This window comes from Drosophila mojavensis, unplaced genomic scaffold, assembly GCF_018153725.1.
Source record: "Drosophila mojavensis isolate 15081-1352.22 unplaced genomic scaffold, ASM1815372v1 contig_80, whole genome shotgun sequence".
NCBI classification, from domain to species: Eukaryota; Metazoa; Arthropoda; class Insecta; order Diptera; family Drosophilidae; genus Drosophila; species Drosophila mojavensis.
Window position 1 is genome coordinate 13,639,594 of NW_025318906.1, and position 23,442 is coordinate 13,663,035.

Below are 23,442 nucleotides of genomic sequence, written 5' to 3' on the forward strand. Positions count from 1 at the left end.
GCAAAAAACTAATACTTGCAGGCATGTGAATGGCATAACATAAGAGCTTACATGCACACATATGCTTGTATGCTTGAATTAATGTACATACATATGTATGTATGTATTTAAATACATATATACAGCTGGGCATAAATGCAAGATCAAAAACAAGCTTTATTTACATACTCGTGCACATACATTCATACATATGTACATGTAGAGAAAAGATCAGATGTGTTGTGAAGTTTATCTGACATGTTCGCGCGATAGCAAGGAGCAATCCCTGTTATCAACAATTTATGTGCCATACAAATACCAAAAAATATACATACATATATATAAACAATTCCAATTGGAATGTACTTAATTTTTTTTCCCACAAGGGCGCCGGCGCGACTGTTTGCAAAAATCGTCCTCAAAGTTTCATTTCGCATTTCCCCTGTTTTTTATTCTATTTTTTATTGCGTTTACGCAAAGCAGCAAACGCGACGAAAACTAGAAAACGCAATGGAGAGAGCAGCTGAACCGTTTCGCTCCACGAACCGTTTCGCTCAACTGCTGCTTTGCAGCAATGCGAGAGTAAGTTAACAGCAGTTATGTTAGTTAACAGCGCCAATGAGCACAACAGCGAGGCTAGCAGCTCACTTGAGCAGTGTCGTGAGCGAATGCAGCTCATTTGAGCAGGTAACAGCCATCATTTAACATTATCTTTGCAGCCGAACAACAGCTGAACACCACGAATTTATTGTAGTACGCTAACGGTTTTTAAACGGTACAGTTACAATTGAGTTGTCAACCGTTACGGACGCAAGTTCTGATTAAGATCGTGAGTTACCAACAATTGCAAAATTATCAAAAGAAGAAATATAAATTATAAAATATACAAAAGCCAAAAAAGTTGCAAAGGGGACTTCTAGTCAGGCCAAAAAAATCTTCCAAAGCAACAAACCAACACAAAATTAACGAAAATCCAATGTATTAAACAAATATAAATATTTGTATAAACCGAAATCGAGCAATTTGCATACATATGTATTAAAAACGAGTGTGCGCGCGTGTGTTTCGCCAATTATATCGCACAATAGAAAAAAAAATAAAATACGCAAGAAAAAAATACAAAATTTCGGCAGAGCAACAAATAGCAACAAGAAATTTGCCACGGCGAAAGAATACAAAAAAAGGGAAGAATATAAGCAGCGTCGCTGCCAGCGTCGACGTCAACGTCAACGTTAACATTTTTGTCGCCTCTTTTTTTTTGCCTCACATCATTCCTTGATTTTCCTTCATTTCATTTGTGTTCGCCGCCGGCAACGACGCTGCTTTAGTTCTTCGGGTGTGCGTGCGTGTGTGTGTGAATTTTTTTGCTACTGTTGCTCCGTTTCATGTGCACTATTCTCAACATCTTCTTCTTCTCGATCTTTTACAGTGTGTTATTAAAGTAAATTTGCTTAAAACGCAAATCAATTTACAAGTTAAACGTTGAACGCGCGTCGTCCACGTAAATTCCACTCACACATACCAACAACAGCAAAAAAGTCGTCGTCGCCGCCAGCAGCAGCAGCAGCGGATTAACCTTTAGCTACATTTCTTTCCAAACACAACAACAAAAACCCAACAACAAAAATGGTAAGTTTAAAAATTCGAAATCCTCCCGGTATCTGCTCTTTCTCTGCAATTTTCCACATTTCTCTGTTTCGTATTGTTTACACAAATATTTCCATTGAAATTTCAACAATTTGCCGAAATCTCAAAGACACAAAGGTTAAAATTGAACATGTGTTCTCGCTTGCCCATGTGTGTGCATGTATGTATGAATGCGTGTGTGTGTCAGCGCGAATTACTTGTTAGTCCAATTGGATTACATTTGATCCTTAGCGCTGCAGCAGCTGCCGTGCCGAAATGCACCCCCTTTGGCTAAAATGCTTCAAACTGGTTTTTTGACTACCCAAAACAGTAAAATTTTGTATTTTCCATATTTGTTTAAGTACTGAGGGTTAGTTTTTTAATGACTCACCTTTGTGTAGTGTCAGCAGAGAATAATTGTTTTTTTTTTTTTTTTTTTATCATTATAGATAGCGTTTTTTTCATATTCAAGTTGAAAAAAAAAAAAATTAGGTAAACATTAGCTATAACTGCATAAACGGCTGAGTTTGTTTATTGTTGTGTAGTTATTTCCACAAATATGTTTGCAGCAAACACAAATATTTGCAAATTTAAAAATTAATGTCTATCCACTTTTTACTCTTATAAAAAATTTTTACAAATTTGTACAAAACATGTTTACAAAAATATTTATTTTGGCTTGTGTTTACATTTTTATTGAGATAAAAATATAAAAACAATTTTCCATTATTGACTTATAATAATCAAGTACAAAATAATGTCAATTATTTAATATTTAACCTGTTTTTAATTGCTTAGTTCCAGTTGTTTTTTATGTTTGTTTGAAATTAAATTCGTTTATAAAGCACATTTCAAAGAAAGTATCGATAAATCATATTTTATATATATATATTTTTTTCATTAGTTCGTGCGAGGTATCAACAAATAAAAAATTGCCAAATAATAGGAAAATTTGTAAACCTCTCTGTAATTTAGCAACTGCATGAGAGATATTCAAGGCTAATCATTAACACGCAAATAAAGGTCCACCCTAGCTATATTAAACTATTATCCAAAGGGTGCAACTGAAAAAAACAAGTTTCGCTTACTCAGAAACGCCTCACCCCACCCCATATTAATCAAACTTAAAAGCAGGCAGTAGAAAAAGTAAAGTAAAGCAGCACAATGAAAAAAAAAAAAACAAAAACTCGTTATCAGCAGCGCTTTGCGGCGCGCCCCTTGCGCCATTCAAAAGGCGTCGCAGCGGCTCCGCTTCCAGCTGTATCACATACACATAAATACACAAACACATATAAATAATGTGCCTTGTGCATCAGCAGCAGCACAAAAAAAAAAGTGTGTTGCCAATCGGCACTTTATCAGCATTTATTTGCACTAAAAAATACATGGAAAATGTATTTGGGAGAGCGTTAGAGAGAGTATTGATCAACAGCATCAACAAAAACAACAAGAGTAGTTGTAGCAACGCTTCCAGCAGCAGCGCCACCGGCTTTTTTTCTTTAGTTGTTTCTTATTGTAATTCGTTTCGCTTTATTTACCGCGAAAATTGAGGTTAGGCACGCTGGACGTGTAGAAGAAAAAAAGAAGCATATAAGCAAAAATAGGAAAAGGCAACGGCAAAAATTCTTGGGCTTTTGGAATTTTTACTGGTCGTTGCTTTGTCTCGTTTCGTTGGCTTGCTCAACTTAACCGTTTCATGTGCGCGCAGCAGCAAAGCTAGTTCGCTCTCGCACACTCTCTCGCTCAGCAATAACCGTTTCACACAGTTTTGCGCCTGGTTGCGTTGCGTTTCGCTTCGTGTCGATTCGTTTCGTACTCTCGCTCTGCACATTTGTTATCAATCGTATTTTACACTGCGTCGCTTTTGTCTCGGGCCGCGCACTTTTATCTGCGTGCGCTTTCTTTTGCGTTTTCGCAGTGGCTCTCGCTCTCACTCACTCTCCGACTCTCGCTGTTGTTGTGTCGGTTGCGGCGCCTACGTTTTGTTGTTTTCTTCCATAACCGTTTCATTTGCCGCATTGCGGTTATTTTGCTGTTTCGCTTTCTGCTTTGGCTTCTGTTGCTGCTGCTGTATGGCCATGTTGCTGTTGTTGCTGTTGCTGCTTGTTCTACTTTGCCATTCGCACAAGAATTTCATTGTAACGGGCTAACGTGTGCAGCGTGCAGCATAATGAAGAGAGAGAAGAGAAAAAATATATTTTCCTTTCGTCTATTTTTTTTTTTCGCCGCAGACGCCAAACGTGGCGACGTCGCCATAATAACCGCACATAATCCCATTTTTTTTTGCTGCTGTTTTTTTTTTTTAATTTTTTTTATTTGGTTTTAGCGCTTGCTGCGTTTGCTTTCTGATAAGAAAATACACACGCAGTCAACCACCCACCCATCGTTGCCCCTCGGCTAATTTAATTAGCGTTTTCTTCTTTTTGTTTTACAATGCAAACAGCTTTTAATTAAAACAAATCGTTTTCGTGCTCAATATTTTGTTTTGCATTAAATGTGATTCATTCGGGGGGTTTGGTTTCTGCTGTTTGTTGTTGTTCTTTTATTCCCTCAGCACCCTCTTTTCCATTTTAAAAGATGGATCAAGTTGAGCTAAATGTCGGTTGTTTTTTTTTCTGTTCTGTTCTTTTATGTATCTGACTCACTTGGCTGATTTCATCGAAAGCGCTAACAAAAAAACATTGACAACACATTAGCACAACAATTCTTTTCGCTGAAAATACACACATACAAACACAAATATATACATACATATCCATGCATAGGCACATACATGAGTATGACTGAATGTATGTACATAGACCTTAATGCCAATGTTAACCGGTTCGCACCGGCTAACCGGCAACTCTCTTTTTGACTTGTCGATTCGCCTTAAATGAAGTAGAGAAACAAAAATTGTTGCTGAAACTCATTAATAAAATCCGCTATTTGCCGGTTTTCGGCCCAGCCAAATGCAAGCGGGCGAAATAAACAGTTCGACGAAAAGTGTGAGAGCGAGGAAGCTATAGTTAGAGAAAGCTATTAAAAGTATTGTTTATGCTTCATTTGTATCACATGTGCAATGCCTGCAAAGCAAGCACAAACACACCCACACACGCACACACATGCACCCACACATGCACATGAATGACCAGGTGTCGAGAGGAGGGCGTCAGCTGGACGCGCAATTTAAGGCCTGACAATTAGGCAGCGCCTGCGATCTGGTTACGCTGCACGCGTGGGTGGCGTTGCCATATTGTTGTTTATAAGGCAACATGCTGAGCTTTGATCTGGCTTTGGCGCTTTGACTCACATTTTTATGACATAATCAAAAACAATAACAACACTTACTACTGAGCAAGCAAATACAAAATCTATATGTGAAAATAAAGCAGAAAAAAGTGTTTTATCTAGTATATCGATAAGCCCAAATTCAATTGACGCCCCACGCTACACCTATTTAACAGTAGGTACAGTGGTATGATGGCAATTGAAAAATAATAAAATATCTAACATAAGGAAGATATGAATTTCACTATAAAAACTGGTATATTGAATTTAAATATATACATAATATTATTATTTATATTAAAAATATTGTCCAACATTTTTTCGGCCCCAACTTTCTTTAAAACCTTGAATTGGTGTGCAGTACAAATTTTATAAAATAAGCTTATCAATCAGTTTAAAGAATTTTAATTTCTGATTGTTCGAGATTATATATACACCTGGCGCTCTTAAATTGTAATCGACAACGATTAGATAAAGAATCAATCGTTAGCTCTTTGGCTAAGCTTCGCGGAAGTTGTCCATATACAATTGTACCTGTAGTACAGATACATATATATGTACATACATATATACAAATATATATCATCAGCAAATATTTTGGCGTATTGCTTATATAACACTCGAACTACTCGTACGCCTTGAGTTGGAAGTGTGCCTACTTATTAGGTAGATTTTCTTTATGTTTCGTTCATTGATTAGATAAGTACATATTGGGTTTATTGATAATGTGAACCTAAGCTAAGTTATGAGAACTTTGCACTTGGAATGCTACGGGGAACTGTCATTTAATATAGTCGTGGTGCTTTTTTTTTTTTTTGTATATATAAGTCTTATCTGAAATCTAAGAATATTTATTTTAATGTACATTAAATTGCTCTGCAGTGAACTCTCAAATTGTTTTTCATCTAGAATTGCATTTTGATTGAGTCACAATGAGCAATTAGCAGTGAGCTCATAGAAATTATAATTCTATATATGTATAGATACAAAAATGAAAAAAATATACGATAAATGCAATGAATAATAGATTTTCATTAAAATTGCCTTTAATAATTTTTACAAAAATTATTAATTATTATTAAGTATATAATTAATTTACGATGAATATATTATTTGATTTATATTTATTCATAGCTTTTTTATAATCTTCATAATTTTCAAAGTATTTTTCAATAATAATCCAACAATTTATAAAATTTTTTAATAGATTTTCACATTAAAAGTCGATCGAGTATTTTGTATTTTCATATTTGGATTGGTTTAGTTTATCTTTAGATTAGCTCATCGATTACCCTATATATGATCTCACAATATTATGAAATGCGAGTGATCTAATAGACCTAGCAGAGTATTACGTTTTTCCATTTGATCTAATAAGGGTAGTTACGACCATTGCAAGCATTACGAGCATTAGTTTCCGAAATCAATCAATGCCAAAAATATGATGAGAATAGAATAAAAATAAATTAATAAAAATGATTTTGAAACAATTCGCTGTTGACGTAGGCAATAAAAATAATCATAAATATTATTGATATGCGAGTCGTAGCTCTATTATATTTATATATACATATGTAAATATTGGGGCGCCGACCTTATCGCCTTGCTATATGATGTTATATATTATATTATTTGAATTGATGTCTGTCAAAACAAATTAGTTTCGGAAACGCTACAATTGACAACGAGCTTTGGTTTACAAAGTCAGGGAAATGCTACAACCAAGGGCTCTACTTAAACATAATATACCCCAACTGAGAACCTTGAGTACGCGCACAAAGCTTCAGTTAGGCATATATAAATACGAAAAACTTTAGACCCCTTAAAAAATAAAAGTAAATTGACGTCAGCGGAACCCAACACCTTTTTTTTTTTCTAGATACCATTGCTGTGATATGAGAACAACTGTATCTCTATACATATATATGTATATGTTTATATACATTTGTATGTCTGGCGCCTTTTTGTTGAGTGCAAACAATATGCGAAATTATTCAAAGCCCACTTTTCCTTTGACGTATCTCTTGACTGAATGTTTCGACATATTTGCCTCTAACATTTTTATTGTTCTCTTTTGTTTCTTTTTATGGTTTCGCTGAAGGGTGGAAACGCGCATTGTATTATAATTGCAAATAGCGTTTCTTATAGATACAATTGTCATGCACGCTGTCGAACTGTATATAGCTGCCTATAAGAAAAAGTATATAAAACTATGATTGACGACTGATCGATGGCTGACGCACTTGGCCTAAATAAAAGATGGTTAGATAGCTAACTTCGGAAGTGTTTGAGTATGTGGGTAGAATACGTTTGGTATCAAATGGGAAAGCTCGGAGATTATAGAGTTTTTAATAAAGTAATTTTTTTATTTCTTCATTGTAACTAATTTAAAATTTTTAAATATTTATAGAGCTACAATATATGAATATACCATTTTTAATATTTAGAAAAACATTCAATTTGGGGTCTAATTTTATTTGCTCTTAATAGAAAAATTAGTTCAGTTCAGAACTTTTATTCCAAATGCTAGGTATTATTAGAAATTCCAAGAAATGAGTAAAAATTTTTAAAAAATTATTTTGTTCCAACATTTTTGTAAGGTTTTTGTTTTTATAAATAGTGAAACACACAAAACTTGCATACAACATGTTGGGCTGTAAATGAAAAATTGAATGGGATTCTTTGAAAAAATTACTTGGAAAATTTGTGGAAAATGTATTTTAGAGTTTTTAATAATTCCTCTGAATTTTGGGAACGTTGTATGAAAAGCTTATGGAAAATGTTTATAAGAAATGGCTTTATCCATGATAAACCCAGAAATAGTAGCCAATTTACATATATATGTGTATGTATGTATGTAGAATATATATGGAATATTGTTTGCCTAATATGTTGGCATTGAAATAACATCAAGTAGTCGTCGACTGTGTCATCATTCATAAACACTTCATAAGCTTGACAGCAATTAATTATAAAATATACATTGAAGAAAATCTGTTCAATCGAAAGCTAAATTATGGTATTTGAAAATCGAAAAAGAAAACGAAATAGAAATGTGAAACTGAGAAAATATTTTGAATTCTCTTTTTGCAGGCCGATCAGCTGACAGAGGAACAAATCGCTGAGTTCAAAGAGGCGTTCTCGCTATTCGACAAAGACGGCGATGGCACCATCACAACAAAGGAGTTGGGCACAGTTATGCGCTCCTTGGGACAGAACCCCACAGAAGCTGAGCTCCAGGATATGATAAACGAGGTCGATGCCGATGGTGAGTCAAAAATGTTCAATTTGATAAGAAGAAGCGAAAGGATTAGGTTTTTGCAGATAAGAGTTTCTATATAAATACAGTTTAGGCACTCTCGCAAGTATTTTGAATTCTCTTTCTGTGTCCCATTCATAAACTATATATAATATTTAGTATTAATGCTAAGAACTTGGCATATTTTGATTTCGCAAAATTCAATTGGAAAATCAATTTTCGATTGCCCAAGTTCTCGAACTAGTTCCACTTGAGATTTGTGGTTCAGTTCTTGTATTCTTACTTAATGTGCTAATTGCTTTGAGCGCTTTATATTTTGGCTCTCTCAAGCTAATTATATACCCTAGTATGGATCTATTCTTGAACGAGATCAGCAGACAACAAAAATTGTGAATAGATCTCGAGACAGAAGCAAGACGGACAACGAAATTTTTTGTGTTTTCGATCTTTTTGCGATCGGCTAAAAATATGCAACAAAAACACGTCATAGCCATTAAAAATAGATTACAAAATATTTGGCCTGGCTAATGTTCATATACTTGTTGTTAATGTTGTTGTTGTAATTGCTGTCAAAAATGCACACACAGGATTCCTGACAAAAGGTGGTTGAGAGGCCCCCAAAAACAGGGAACACAAAGAATCTACAGAAAATTTGGGAAAAACTAAATGAGAAAAACAAAATGAAAATAAATATTTCAATTTTTTTTTCTTTTTGAAAGAAATTGAGCGATAGACGCCGCCAAATGTGTCGCCCGTTGAGGTTTTTCACCTTTTGCATGAAAACTTGTTCAACAACTGCACATTTCCAACAAGTGTGAGAGGGAAGGAGAGTGTGTGTGTTAGTGTGAGTGAGGGGCGTTGGGGCGTTGGGGCGCCTGCTCGTGTGGCTTTTTATATGTATTTTTAGCAATTGTGAAATGTGTCGAGAATAATTTGTTTTTGCTCTAGCGGGCTATATAAATTTTCACAAATTATAAATCACTTTTTTATGCAAGCACAAATGCAAGTGTGTGTGTGAGTGTGTGTCGGCGCCCGCGTCTGTGTGCGCATTTGGCTTTTGCATAATATGCTCAAAGCTCGACAATTAGCTTAAAAATAAAACAGGCCCCACCCAAGCAAGCAACAAAAAACTCATACAAACACACACACACATACACACTCGGATAAATACACAAGCAGCGCGATAAGTGCAAAGCGTAACGAGTAAAAAATGCAAGGAGATAAAAATGCAAGAAACCGAAATCAAGTCACCCACATCCGCTGGCAGATGAAACAGCAGCAACAACAATTGCTATAGCAGCAGCTAACACTCACTCTGTCTCTCTCAATCTCAGTGCTGCTGCTCTGTCAAAGTGCAAGGCGACAGAAATTCCAGAACAGAATTCAAGTTACCCACTTCGGCAGCAGCAGCAGCAGAGCAGCAGCAACGAAAGTAAGTAAGGCAGTCGCACTCTCTGCTCTTCCCAAAACTCTGTGCAGCGCCCTTGCTCTTTACCGCTACTCTGCTTGCGTTGCGCTGCTGTCGTACGAAAGTGCAAAGCGAAAGAAATGCTAGCCGAAGTGAAGTTACCCACATTTGACAGCAGCAGAGGCTACTCTCTCTCGCTCTCTCTGTCTCACTCTCTGCTTCTGTCTGCAGCGGCTGTGCTGCTGGCGTAGTAACTTACAATTACAATTGCTCTTGTTCTGCTCTCTGGTTCTTCTTGCACGTGCAGAATGCGCATGTGATGAAAAATCCAGGGCAAAGTCTGCACAAAAGGCGCTCAGCAGCGCATGCGCCAATCAGATAGCAGAAAAGAGGACAACAGGCACAAGGAGCGCGTCGATAGGCTGCGGGTATGGGCGAGCGAGTGAATGACAGATTGACTGACTGACTGACTGATGCTTATCATTCAGAGCTAAATATAGATTGTTGCTTGGCTCAGGGCAAATAAGATAGAGAGAGAGTGGATTTTACAACTATTAGTGTATCTGTGTGTGTGTGAGAGAGGGAGAGCGAGCGTTGAGAGTTGAGCTTCTGTTTCGCAGTTTAAAACGAAGTTGCGAGCGTTGGAGTAGTATGCATATGTATGTGTGCGTACGTGTGGCATGTGATTGATGTATGTTTTTGTATGTATTCAAGCGTGAAGGGTAATAAATAAATATTATGCATTGTATTCGATGTATTTTATATAGTAAACATTTGGTCAATATAGGTCGAAAATATAAACATTTATGGAATTCTGAAATACCATTTGTTTTTAAATCTAGAAGAATTGTAGGAAATTTTTCAGTTTTTTTATGGTTACTTTTTATTTATTTACGATTTTTCAATTTTCAACATTTTTATTATCAGTTATACAAAATAATTTGCACTTTTTCAGTTTGAAGTCAATATATGACTGCATATATAAGTCATATTGCATCTCCAGTCACTCTTATTTACTTTTCTATAATAGTAAAAGCAGTTATACAATTTAAATGTTTGTTTTTCTTTTAATTGTTAAAAAAATAAAATTTCTGTTGCTTCAGTGCATTCGGCAAAAAGATAAAAATTCATATATATTTGAGCTGGTCACACTATCTGACAGAGTCATTAAAAAACAACTTAATTATGGTAATTTGTTTAAATGTTATATATATAGAAATATTCCTATATATATGTATTTGCTATATAGACTGTTTAGTTTAGTCATTTGTATTTGTTTAGCACTCATTCAGTTTTGTATTATTCACATGGCTGTTTTTCCTATATAGTTACTGTGGCTTTCATGGCGATTATCTCGCCTGTTTTACGATCTGGCATTTCGTGCATCAAATTATATAAAATATATATATACATACATATGTATGCACACACACGCACACCTGTCTACGTGTTCGTGTGTGTAATTTTTGTAGTCTGTGAACAACAGACGGAAACATTAAACATTCATTACTTAAAATTTTGTTGGCGACGTACAAAAAAGAACTGCAGCCTGCATACAAACGACGCCATTAGAGAGAGACAGCAGGAAATACAGAGTGAGAGAGAGTGATAGAGACTCCCCACTGTTCCGCTAAAATTTGTTGTCTTTGGAAGTCTTTGCAATTGTCCAGCTCTATGCAAATGGCATATAGAATGAAAATCAACCAGAGAAGAACGATATATGTGTGTATATATAGATATAAGGAATCCCAATGTGTTATTTATAAAGAGTTCGTATACCCCTCTGTGCCGCTGCCCAACTAAATTTAGCGTTGAAAAAAAAATCTTATTAAAATTTTAAATTGTCTGCAAGAAAAAATTTTTGCGCAGCGTTGCGAAACGACAAGGCGGGCGGGCATAGAGTCTGCGACTTATACAAAGATACATATATATACATACATAATATGTGTGTATGTGTAGGCATATTATTATAAAGGAAGTGTGACTCGTCTCTCTATAGAGGTAATGGAAACCAAAAACCAAGCAAGACAACCAGACATTGGCAACACGAATTGGCAAGAGGCTCGTCATCATCATCATTATGAACATCATCAGCAGCATCATATGAGCCTTGTCAAAAAGTGTTTCTGTCTAAGGCGCGTCTAAAAGTCGATCAGCCATATAGATATATATGTATATATCTGAAAATGGCCTCAAATTTGTATTTAGCTCTCTCGTCTTGTTGGGGGAAATCCTAAGCCAAAATCAGCGACATAGTTCGCGTCGAAAATGTTTCAAAATAGAAATTTCCTTATAATATTTGTTTTTATACTCGTCAACATTAAGTGAGAAGAGTATATCGGTGCAATGGATCCAGTGAGGGCGAGGCGATTTGGCAGTAACTAAACGTCTATATTGTATACTATATTTGCAAATCTCTAATCTCTAGATCTCTAATCCATTTATAGTCTACTTAATTTCCAAGACTCAGACAGCTATATTTATAGTATTACTCTCTCAGATGATTCTCTCATATTGGACGAGTATCTTGCAGTCGTGCACTGCAATAGTTTATTGTTTTTTTTCCTCGTCTAATTTTCTTTTGGCGCCTCTTTATTTGCCGCTATATGTGCTTTAGCTGATATTCGTGCGCCTTGCTTATTATTTCTAAATGTTCCATTCAATAATCATAATAATACTTGTGTGTTCTTTAATTGAAAGCACATTTTTGCCTGATTTTTTTTTTTTTCGCTTTTAATTACTGGATTTTTTTTTAAGATTTCATTTCATTATTTATTTTGCTGTTCGCGCTCGCGCTTTAATGTAGTTGTTTTTCGGCTGTGCTCGGGAATCTCGGAAGGTAACACTTGTGAATTGATTTGTATTTGTATCTGAACTTGAAATAATTGACTTGGCTATGCGTGTACGTGCGTTAGTGTGTGTGCGGGGCTATTAAATACGATAGCTAAACATTAATTTTACATTTGGTATGAGTTGTGGAATGTTTGCTAAACGATGTGGGTAGCATTGATTGTAATGAGTGATTGGTGATGGCAGAAAGTGGGGTTACTTCTACTGGTAGAGGCGAGTGGGGATAACACTGACTGACTGTTGTAATACTCAGTCATTAAATAACAACGTTTAACAACACTAATGTGAAAAGCAAAGTTAAATTGAATATGTAGCTGTAGGTTGAGCAGCCAGTGAAACGTTTAGGAATGCGATACAAATTGTTGTAAATTCGAAATTAAGAATATATCTATTGTAGAGAAATTAAATAATATATCTACATATATAATAAAATACGACTATTAAGTGTTACAGTTAACATATTAAAGTATATTAAATACCGAGTATATCAAGTATAACGTTTAAGAATGGAGCACAAAAGAGAAATTGAAAAGTTTTGCGTGTAAACTTCTTTAATCATAATAATATATATTTATATACTTTTAATATTACACTTATAAAAACAATTTAGAATCATATTTTCAGCAGGCATAACTTAGTCAAAAGAACCTAGCATAACTTAGTCAAAAGAAACTAGATTTTCAATGCGATTTATCTGCTAGTTAAATTCTACACTCAAAAGTTTTTTACATGTGGCAAAAGGAAAGCATAAAGAAAAATGATTTTGAGAAAGTTTCCTGCTCAAAGTTCTTCAACTTTGGCTGGCCCCTCGAGACAGTTGTCTAATCGTAACATTTTGTCTAAATATTAATGTGAATGCTCCACTAAAAGAGCTGGCATTAGTTAGATATACTAGTTACAGTTCAGTGCAACCTTTTTTGACCCAGGCCACGCCCCGTTTGTCGAGTCAATAACAATTAAGGTCTCAAGAGTTCGACACAAAAGTTTTGCTGGTTAAGCCAAAGGAAAAGTTTCACATTTTTTGGCCAATGCACTATGGGGAAAAATCCAAATTATCGGGTATTAATTAATAACTTAAAAACTAAGCCAGATTTTTTGATCCGGTTTTTGTATTATTAATATGTATACCATCAGAAATATATTTTAGAAAAATGGGCGTGTCACCGCCCACCCAAAAAAAATTTATTAAAATTTTGTATTAAAAATTTTTTTTTTTTTTTAAGAATTTTGCTTGTTCATACTTTAAAATAATAATTTTAATTGAAAACAATCGAACTTTCATAAAATCGAAATTAGTTTTCTTCAGTTTCGAGTTCCAAATCAGCCAGAAATATTGATCCGCTAAAAAAATTCGGGTTCTTCAACTGATTTAATTGTGCCTTCAACTTTACATAATACAATACGTACAACTTCATTAGACAGCGACCTTTATGCTTTCAAACTCTTTTCTAAAGATTTGCCGAAGAAATAATCTGATCAGATGTATCCATTGTTAAAAACCATCAGCGAAATTATGGATTCTGCTCTCATGCTCTCATGCATGATGAAATTAGTCTGATTTATAGACCTGGTTGGGCAAATCAGACGCTTCCTTACCAAAAAAGCCTACAGGATGAACAGTACTTTCCATAATCTGCCTCAAATGAACAATTATTTTTATAAACATTTGCTGTCATAGGCAGTCATTCATAGTTGTCAGCTAGTTTTTGTTCCTGCTGCATTTCTTCCATTTGTAATTTATATTTTGGCAAAAAAAGCGGCTTTTGCTTTTTTAATATCATTTATAAGTTGAATCAATATTAGTCTTATTTAGTTTCAAAATCACAATTACTATTTCTTGGTTAGAGTTGCCTTTTTCATTGAGCCAAATATCACACAGGTCAGCTCATAGTCACCTGCTAAAAATTGATTTGCGCCGGTTGTGCGCAAAAGTGCACATTGAGACAAAGGCACTAAGATCCCAATTGATTACTCTATAACATGCAATTGGAATTACACTGGTGCGCCCTGGTGGCTGTTTTATATGTCTTTGCAAAGTTTAATTTTATTTACAAGAAATGAAATTTGACAACATTTGCTAATTATACAATAAATGATTAAAATAAGTTCAAACATCAATTGGTTTTTAAGCCAACGCATAGTAGAAGCCCTAAAAATTCATATCCTTTTTAAATTTCTCAAAAATAATGTCTGGTCATTGAATAACGATGATTTGAAAATCGGCTAACACAAATTGTAAGCTGAAGGCAAATGCTTTTCGAAGATAACAGCTGACTTTAACAGCTGTTAGGCTTAACAGTGGACTGTTATTCAACATTTTGGGTACAGTACCTTAAAGTTTGGAGTTTTATTAAGATGTTAACATAAAAAAATTATAAATTTTCATACTTCGCAAAAATGACTAAATACCCGAAAAACGGCAAAATTCCCCATAGTGCAATGGAGAGACATAAAAACGTAAAGAGCAGAGCAAGACAGGAGCGAGGGGGAGTGGGAAGGAAAACAACACAAAACTTTAAATAGAGAATGTGAAGTGAAACTTTTTCAATTAGTCTAACGGCTGGCATTCTGCATAGGCTGTGTGGTGGAGGTCATTTCATTTGTGAGCCGTCCCGAAAAAGTTTTTGTTTCAGGGCTTATCTTATCCAGTGCCGGACCAACGCGCTAAAGTTATCAGTGTCACAAATGTTGCGCATACGCCACGTGTGCCACAACAGAAAGAAAACAAACAAGAGGCAAATCCTTTCAGCCAGCAGACACATAGGTCAAATATAAAAATCTGCTTGATTGCCGACTATGAAAAGATTTCTGTTTGTGTGTGCAAGCCAAAGGGGATTTGCCTGAGTTTATATAGCTGCCAGGTACACAAATAGTGCAGTGTGGGCGTGGGCGTGGGCGTGGCAGACAGTGCTGCTTGACTTCATAATAGAGAAATTTATGTTTGCCTTATAAATTGCTAGAAAAAAGGGTCTGGGGGGAATATCATGATGAAGCAAACTTTTTATAGAGTTGAGTAGATGCAAATGAGATGTGCGTGGAATAAAAGTAGAGGTAGAATATTACAGAAGATTAATGAAACATTGCAGTTGGAATTTGAAACAATTGGAATGAAATATGAGTTACTTTAAAAGAGCGAAATTGAATAGGAATGAAATTTAAAGAGTTTTTGGCTCTAATAAATATTCCGACTAAAGTAAGGATTATTTTTACGAAAGTCTGACAACACTGACAAAAAGTTAAGTTGATTGAGAGGTCGCTTGGAATGATGGAAATGAAATATAAGAAAGGTGTAAGAGCTCGTTCAAAAAGATAGTTTAGCTTGAACACAATGGATACAGTGAAAATAAAATATTAACAGGTCTTAGGAAAAAACCTCTGAAGAGGCTTTAAAGAATTTTAGTTAACTGTTACTGAAAACATATGAAAAGTTTATTATAAAAGCTTATATATATTATATATATATTTACATATTTATAATACTGGATTAACGAATATTTCTGTAGAAATTTATAAATTCAAATAACACAAACGAACTGCATTAACAATAGTTCTTCTATGATTAAAACGAATTTTCAATTTATATTGAACTAATTAAAATGTTTGATTTTGGTTTCCAGGCAATGGTACAATTGACTTCCCAGAATTCCTTACCATGATGGCACGCAAAATGAAGGACACCGATAGCGAAGAGGAGATTCGGGAAGCGTTCAGAGTGTTCGATAAGGATGGCAACGGCTTCATTTCAGCGGCCGAATTGCGTCACGTGATGACAAATTTGGGCGAGAAATTAACAGACGAGGAGGTCGATGAGATGATCCGTGAGGCTGATATCGACGGTGATGGTCAGGTCAATTACGAAGGTAAGCGAATGCCAGAGCAGAGCAGAGCAGAGCAGAGCTCAAATAAACACCTATACACATATACATGCGACGTTAAGCGGCTTACTGCTGCGTGTGTTGTTGTCGCGTGTCGTGTTGCTGTTGTTGTTGTTGTAATTGTAATTGTCATGTCATGTCAGGCCACTAATTGGATATTCGCACAACATTTGCTGTTGTTAGACAATTGACTTATGCGGGCTGGGGTTATGCGTTTTGCGCTGCCAAAACAGTGGCATAGCTGCCGATTGAATCACACATAACACGCACACACACACATATACATACACATACATACAGATGCACAGTCATAGCATATGTATTTGAGTCATACTTTGGCAGTTGTTTTGTCATTCGTTACTTTTTACTCATGAGATTTGCTATAAACTGATTCATTAGTGCGTGCTATAAAGTCTATATAGACGCTGCACTTGCAGTAGCCCAGCATTGCCAAAAAATACCCTGTAAATGTGTTGCTTTATGATATTTTGTTTCTACTCTGATTAGAGTTTCATTCTCTTGAATTGATATATCCGATATATGAGTTCCACACTGTTTAGAATTGGCTTCCCTTTCCAAGAATCTCTTTTCTGCTGAATTTCTTGAGCATAATCAATCAACAGAATGTTTAACTAGAAATTGTGGTCATTAGGCTTTCGAGTTTGTTGATAAATGCATTATTTATTGGGAATGTTTATGGTTTATTTGCCTTGTTATTTATATAAAGTGCATATCAATCATCAAGAAAGTTTCGTCTAGTAAATAGTTAAAATATATAGTGAAAATATTTATATTTATCTTTATAAAAATATACATTCTGATCATATTTGCTAATGCTATACTAATTTACTAAATATAATGATGAAACTTTACCTTGATTCTATATAAACTCCTTTTATACCTAATTTATAGTTTCCTTCAAATAAAAATTCTTTAGTCTAGAGCAACAATTAGTCAATCATAGCCCACATACATTGTGTACTAATGCATGTTTTTTTTTGCTTTTTGTGTATTCTTCGAAATTTAATTTAATTGCTTGAAAATTGAATTTTCAATTGAGCAAAAGCTCGAAGAACTACAACAACAATAATGGGAAGGAATCTATAAGATATAGAAGCAAGGTGTTAAGATATTGTTCATGCTGCGTCTCGCGCGGCTTTTGACACCCCGCCCCCCTTCTGCACCTGCGCTGTCTTGATTTGTGCCTCGTCTGCTTTGATTGTACTTAGAAAAACAACAAATACTGATATATTGTGAGATCTCTCTCTATCTCTGTCTCTCTCTTTCTCTGATGTCGGCAGACATATATATATCATACATACATATACAGCATATATAGATATATATGCATATATATATATAGTTATCGAGAGTCGTTTTCTGCCTCAAGTTCAAATAGAAATCGTTTGGCGCAAAATATCTTCGGCGGATCAAATAGATTAATCACAAACAATTTATGAACCGAACATAAAAATAACCAAGTGAAACAATATATTGTATAAATAGGTGCTACTACACCTATGCTCTAACCTGAAATAAAAGCAGAACTTGATGCAAAGTCAAGGAAGTTGAAAATAAAGCAAAAATTAGCAGCTACAAATAGAACTGACAATCATCGATTGGGGAAGCAAATTAATCAGTTTTAAGTGTTGCAAAGCGCGCGAATTTCATTCGATTTCGTTATTATATAATCTATAATAGTCTGAGTTTGTTAATGACTTTTATTGACAGTAAATTGTGTTTATTTCATTTGAAATCTTATCTTAAATAGGGTCATAATTGTAAAATTATTGATTTATGCTTGGAAAAAATTGCTAACAAGACAAGTTTTTGCTGTTTTTTGTGCTGTTTACTGGAAGTTAATCGACAATGTTTTTTTTTTTTTATGTTTGAAGGCTTGTTAGATTTTCATATATACAAGCTTGAAAATCTATTTAATAATACATTTATAGTTAGCTAATTACTTGATCTGACATCAATCAATAGTTTATCCTTGTAGATTATCTTGATCAGAAATTCGCCTCTCTATCTCTGTTCTGCTCCCTCCTTGCTCTCTTTTCCCATTAAAGTCTCTAGCTCATTCTATCTCTCTCTTTATTTTCCTATATTTTGCGCTCGTTCTCTCATTATATTTCCTTACTGAGTTCTTCCCCAATTTCTTTCTGCAGTTGTTCCACATCTTCTGTTTCATTTCTCGTTTCTTAACTATTATTGCTGTCTCTCTTGTTGTAGCTGTTGCTCCTTTTTCTCTTCTACTCTGTCAGCCATTACATTGAGTCTTCTTGGTCGCATTCGCACATTTATCATCTATGTTTTCATCGATTCTCTGGGATAATTTCTTGTTGGGCTTTTCCGCTGCCTACGCAAAGTAAAATGTTTAATGCTTAAGTGAGACAACAACAATTAAATTCAAATATAAATATTGTGCAATAATCCGAACAACAAAAGAAATTCGAATACAACAAGAAGTAGCAGAGTAGCAGAGTGAGCGGGAAAGAGAGGGAGTGAGAGACAGAGAGAGAGAGAGAGAGCCATAGAGCACAGCTAGCAGGCAATTTTGGCGAGCTGTTTGAACATTGACCGACAAGAAGCCGAACAAATATATATGTATATGTATATATATCTGTATTATATATACTATATGGGAAAATGAGCATAACATAAATAAATGCGAGTTGTTGCCATTTGCTTATTGCCAATTAACGAAAGTCTTTATTGTTGTCTTGTGTTGGTAACGACGGTGGGTGTACGGCAACAGAAAATTATATGGCAATATGGCAAACAATGGGGCCGGACCCCGACTTCTCTCTATATATAATGGGTACGGGTCGGGTATATGCACACACAAAGATGAGACTTACTTTGGCCCATGGCCAAATATAAAAATGTTGTCAGAAAATAGGCGAAAAGCAAAAATAGGAGAAACAAAACCGAAATGAAAATCAAATAAAATGTTAAGCAAAATACAAAAGAAAAACAAATTCAGCAATAGCACAGAAGCGCGGCAAAATTAAATATGCCAAAGATAAATGAATAACAAAACGAAAATTAGCTCTGGCGAATGTAAACAAAACGACGAAAGATAAACAGCAGAGCCACAAAAGCCAAGAGGCCCAGCGATCATAGAAAAATCAAAAGTCTTCCGCGTTTTATAACACTATAAAATAGTGTTTTAATTTTAGTTTAATTGCCGAACAAACAAAAGCCCAAGCCCAAAAAAAGTATATATGAAACAAATTCCGGAAAAAACCCATTAAGAAAATTTACTTGGCAAATACAAAAACAAAAAAAAGGGTGCGAAATGTCAAGGACCAACACGAAAAGTCAATTTCTGATTCGATTTGGGTTGGGTTCTCAAGCAAACGAACATTTGCATATTGTGAAAGATAATAAAAAGGAAAAGGTCTTAAAAGTTGTTCAAGGCGTGTCCTCTGGACTTTCTTTTTTGCGAATGTTGCGTTTGTGCCCCTAATAACGTTTTATTTTTAAAACTGTTTAATATTTGACGAGCCAAAGGGCGCGGAATTTTGGCCATTTTAATGGGTTATATAAAAGTCGTATAGACTAGAATTTATATGATCCAGTTTTATAGATTGTGAGCTAATAGCGAGAAACTAGAGTGAACTGTTTCTTATCAATCTATAAAGTGAATTGGTATAGTCAAAGAATGTGTAGAGATGTTGAGAATAGTTTGGAAGTGGAACGGATATTCTGAGCTATATAAGTGAACAGGAGGAAGAGCAGAAGAGCTCTGTGTGATGGACGAGGATTCAATTGATGGAAGAGGATTCGATTGAAGTGAATATATATAATTGGAACATTTCGGAATAGAGAGATAACAAAAGGGAACTGTCGTAAAACATATGTGCTGATAGGTAATAATATCATATGAATCTCTTTGGAATGGAAACAATGATGAAAATGCTGGAACGAATCATATTGAAAGTCAACTTTTAAACTATATAAACTCATTGCAAATAAATTCGAATGAAACATGTGCGAGTAAGTGAAACAAATTTGATTAGGTCGTGGGAGAATCATGTGGAACAGAAACAATATGAGAGGCAAGAATCTAAATAGATTATCTATTGTAATGGAAACAGGTAAACACTTGGAATACTCGAACACGTAACTCTCCAATGGCTACGCCCGCTATGAGATAAACCCAATTATCTGTTCAGCTCGTGTGTAGATGAATTACAGCATCGCCTTTTGAACAATCAGGTGCCATGTGACGTGGTCCGTTGGGATGTTGTGACTTACGTATTTGTTGTGGTCGAGAGGCCAAACGTTTTTCACATGCTACAAATATGTCAAAAATGCGCGCGACCACAAGTGCTAGAGGAAGAGAGCGAGAGAGTGATAGAGAGAGGTAGAGACAGAGACAGAGAGTCACAACAATAGCCCCAAACGCCGCGAATGCAGTTGGGTGTAAAGAGCAGAGGAAGAGGGAGTGGAGGCTGAGGGAAGCTGTGTGAAGGCAGTCACTTGTCTATATTTAGGAGCTGCATGCAAACACCTGATAAATCGGGGACACGAACGAACAGCCCCGGAATCGTTTCATAAGCCAACGTTTCGCTGACAACGTTTGCCAATTTATGTGGCTGCCCCTACCGGCACCCACCCATGCCCCTTAATGAAGTGCTATATAGACAGACAGACAGACACACACACATGCAAGTTTGCACTGATTGCCGGTTTTATCAGGAAAAGAAAAACAGACAGTTCAAATCGAACAATGTCCGCACTCGCTGCTCTACCATTCCACTTGGATCACTTTTCATCTTTAGCTCGTCTGCTCTTTGTCTCATTTAGCTCCTCCGCCGCCTTCTCTGATGCAGTTGCTATTTTTGGCACATATACTTAGCACAGTAAATGGAATAGAGTATAGGCTGAAAGTCCATTCACTTGATGATGATTTCTTGAAACGTCTGGCATGAAAAATGTATTCAACTCTATTCCTTAAAGTCACTAATTGAGTGAGGCAACTTAGAGTGCAACTGGAACGTTTGGAATGAAACGCAAGGCTCGCTGACATCGAGTTAGCTATAAATTGAATTGGAATTTCATTTCCTTGTTTCTATTAGAATACCATTTCCGTAGGGTATTTCAACTTCGACTTCATTGTAATATCTCTTATTTTCCCCACATCTATATGCTCTTTGAGATCTGGCGTGTCTGGCAGCGCACTTAATAAATTTTCCCCTGATTTCTGTTCTCGCTCTTGTCCGCGCGAACAGCTTTTCATCAGTCATTCAGCGTCGCGTCGCGTCGCGTCGCAGCGCATCTTGTGACTTACCTATTTGTCTTATTGATTAGTTGATTTTTGGTTTGATTGGTGTGGTGTGAGGGGTGAGGTGGGGAGGAGGGGAAAGAGGGAGCTTTCGTCGTACGACACATCTATTTGCAGCTCTGGCCCCCCATCTGTCAAGACGTGGCGAGTGCTAGTGTAATGATTAGCTATTTCTGTGTAACGGTAATCGCAGTTCATTGTAAACTGAACAAGTTCAGGGTAAATGTTGGCTGTAAATATTTAAGCATATATAACTTGAAGTGAAATGAATGAATTGTGAATCAAACTTCCCTTGACTAATCACATTCTCTTCAACTCCTTTTCTTTGCAGAATTCGTGACTATGATGACATCGAAGTGAAGCGTTAAATTATTTCTTTTTAAGCCTTTCTATTTTTTTAAGATGTTGACGAAGACTGTAGCTGTGCGCAAGAACATCGCGCCGCGCTGTTGCTATGGACCCCAATAAAAGATCTTAAAAAAACAACAAAGAGTTAAGCAAAAAACATCAACAACAACAACAAAACAAGAAGAAGAAGAAGAAGAAAAACATTTAAAAAAAAAAAACAAAAAAACATTTAAGAAACTTATAAAACAAAAGCAAAAAGAAAGAAAACTTTACACTTAAAACTAAACGAAGCAAAAAACGCAAAGCAAGAAAATTTAAACAAAGCATAAAATGAGAAAAAACCCAGAAAAAATTACATAAAAAATTTATATAAAAAAACAAGCAAACAAACAACAACAAAACACACTTAATTTTAATGCAAAATGAAATGCGAGAAACCAACAACAACAACAACAAACAGCAAAACTTAAAGAAGTCACCGTTTAAACAGCAAACAAACAACAAAACAGCAAAAAGCATGTTATAAGAAAAGAATTAAACTACTACACTTAAACTACAGGCATACCACACTATAACAAACAACAAACAAACAATCAGAACTTTTGTGTAAGCCGCGCGCAAAGCGTAGCGCATGCAGCGCCCTCTATGGGTCGGCAGCAATGCCCACTCTCTGAGGCGGCAGCAGCAGCGCCCCCTGGCGGCGGCGGTGGCGGCGGCGACATTTGTAGGCAAGAGAGAACTGTTAACAAGAGAACAAATTAAATTGTTTCAAGTGTAAACATTTGTCGAAATTCATTGCAAAAATAATAATAATAATAAAATTAATTAAAAGAAATGGAAATTTGTAATTTTTGCAAAATGAGAAAAATGAAATGAACACCAACAACAGCTCTGCACACAAACACACATACACAAACACACACTCACACAAACACACACATACACACACAACAAACAGAAATAAAATATATTATAAATACAACATATATATATTATAAATAATGTAAAATCAAACAACAAATTCTTCTTATTAAATTATATTTAAATTTAAAATTAATAAATATAAAGAAACAAACAACAACAAAAAAGAAAACAAATAAAAATTACCAAAAAAAAAAACAAAAACAAAAACCAACTAAAGAATACATTTTCGATATAAAATTAAATTAAAATTATGCAATATGTGTATATATATATATGTTTATGCGTATATATACATATATATATGTCTAACTATATATATATAATATATATGTATATAGTGGCTGGTCAGAGTTTCAGCTTTTGGCGCGCTGAGGATGGGTTTATTTTGAAGTTTTGAATGGATTGACAGCGTTATATATATATTATCATATATATATATATACATCTGAGATATCTGATGAAGGCAGCATAAACTTATTTAACAAGCAAATCGCAACAACTAAAAACATTTCTGTAGCAATTTAAGTGGCAGCAAAAAAAAAAAAAAAATTACAACTTAAAACTAACCAATAAATATATATACAATATGTATATATATGCATACTTATAT

The 23,442-nt window shown here is 35.1% G+C and overlaps 1 protein-coding gene across 2 annotated transcripts; it reads left to right on the forward strand.

Moving 5' to 3' along the window:
* The first annotated feature begins 703 nt into the window (after positions 1–703).
* Positions 704–22,088, forward strand: LOC6579792 (calmodulin). 2 transcript variants are annotated; one of them, XM_002005633.4, is made up of 5 exons: positions 704–808; positions 1,409–1,608; positions 7,969–8,143; positions 16,010–16,252; positions 21,892–22,088. In XM_002005633.4, exons 2-5 carry the CDS (start codon positions 1,606–1,608, stop codon positions 21,918–21,920), a joined length of 450 nt encoding a protein of 149 aa, XP_002005669.1. In that variant the 5' UTR covers positions 704–808; positions 1,409–1,605; the 3' UTR covers positions 21,921–22,088. The 2 variants fall into 2 exon arrangements, with proteins under 2 accessions (XP_002005669.1, XP_015019356.1); XM_015163870.2 differs by lacking the exons at positions 704–808; positions 1,409–1,608 and adding an exon at positions 7,826–7,894.
* The last annotated feature ends 1,354 nt before the right edge of the window (positions 22,089–23,442 follow it).

What these genes read in the sequence shown, in the direction of transcription:
- LOC6579792 (XM_002005633.4), top strand. An exon ending in AAACGAGGTCGATGCCGATG is followed by an intron (nt 8,144 to 16,009) that starts GTGAGTCAAAAA and finishes TTTGGTTTCCAG; the next exon opens with GCAATGGTACAATTGACTTC. An exon ending in TGGTCAGGTCAATTACGAAG is followed by an intron (nt 16,253 to 21,891) that starts GTAAGCGAATGC and finishes TTTTCTTTGCAG; the next exon opens with AATTCGTGACTATGATGACA.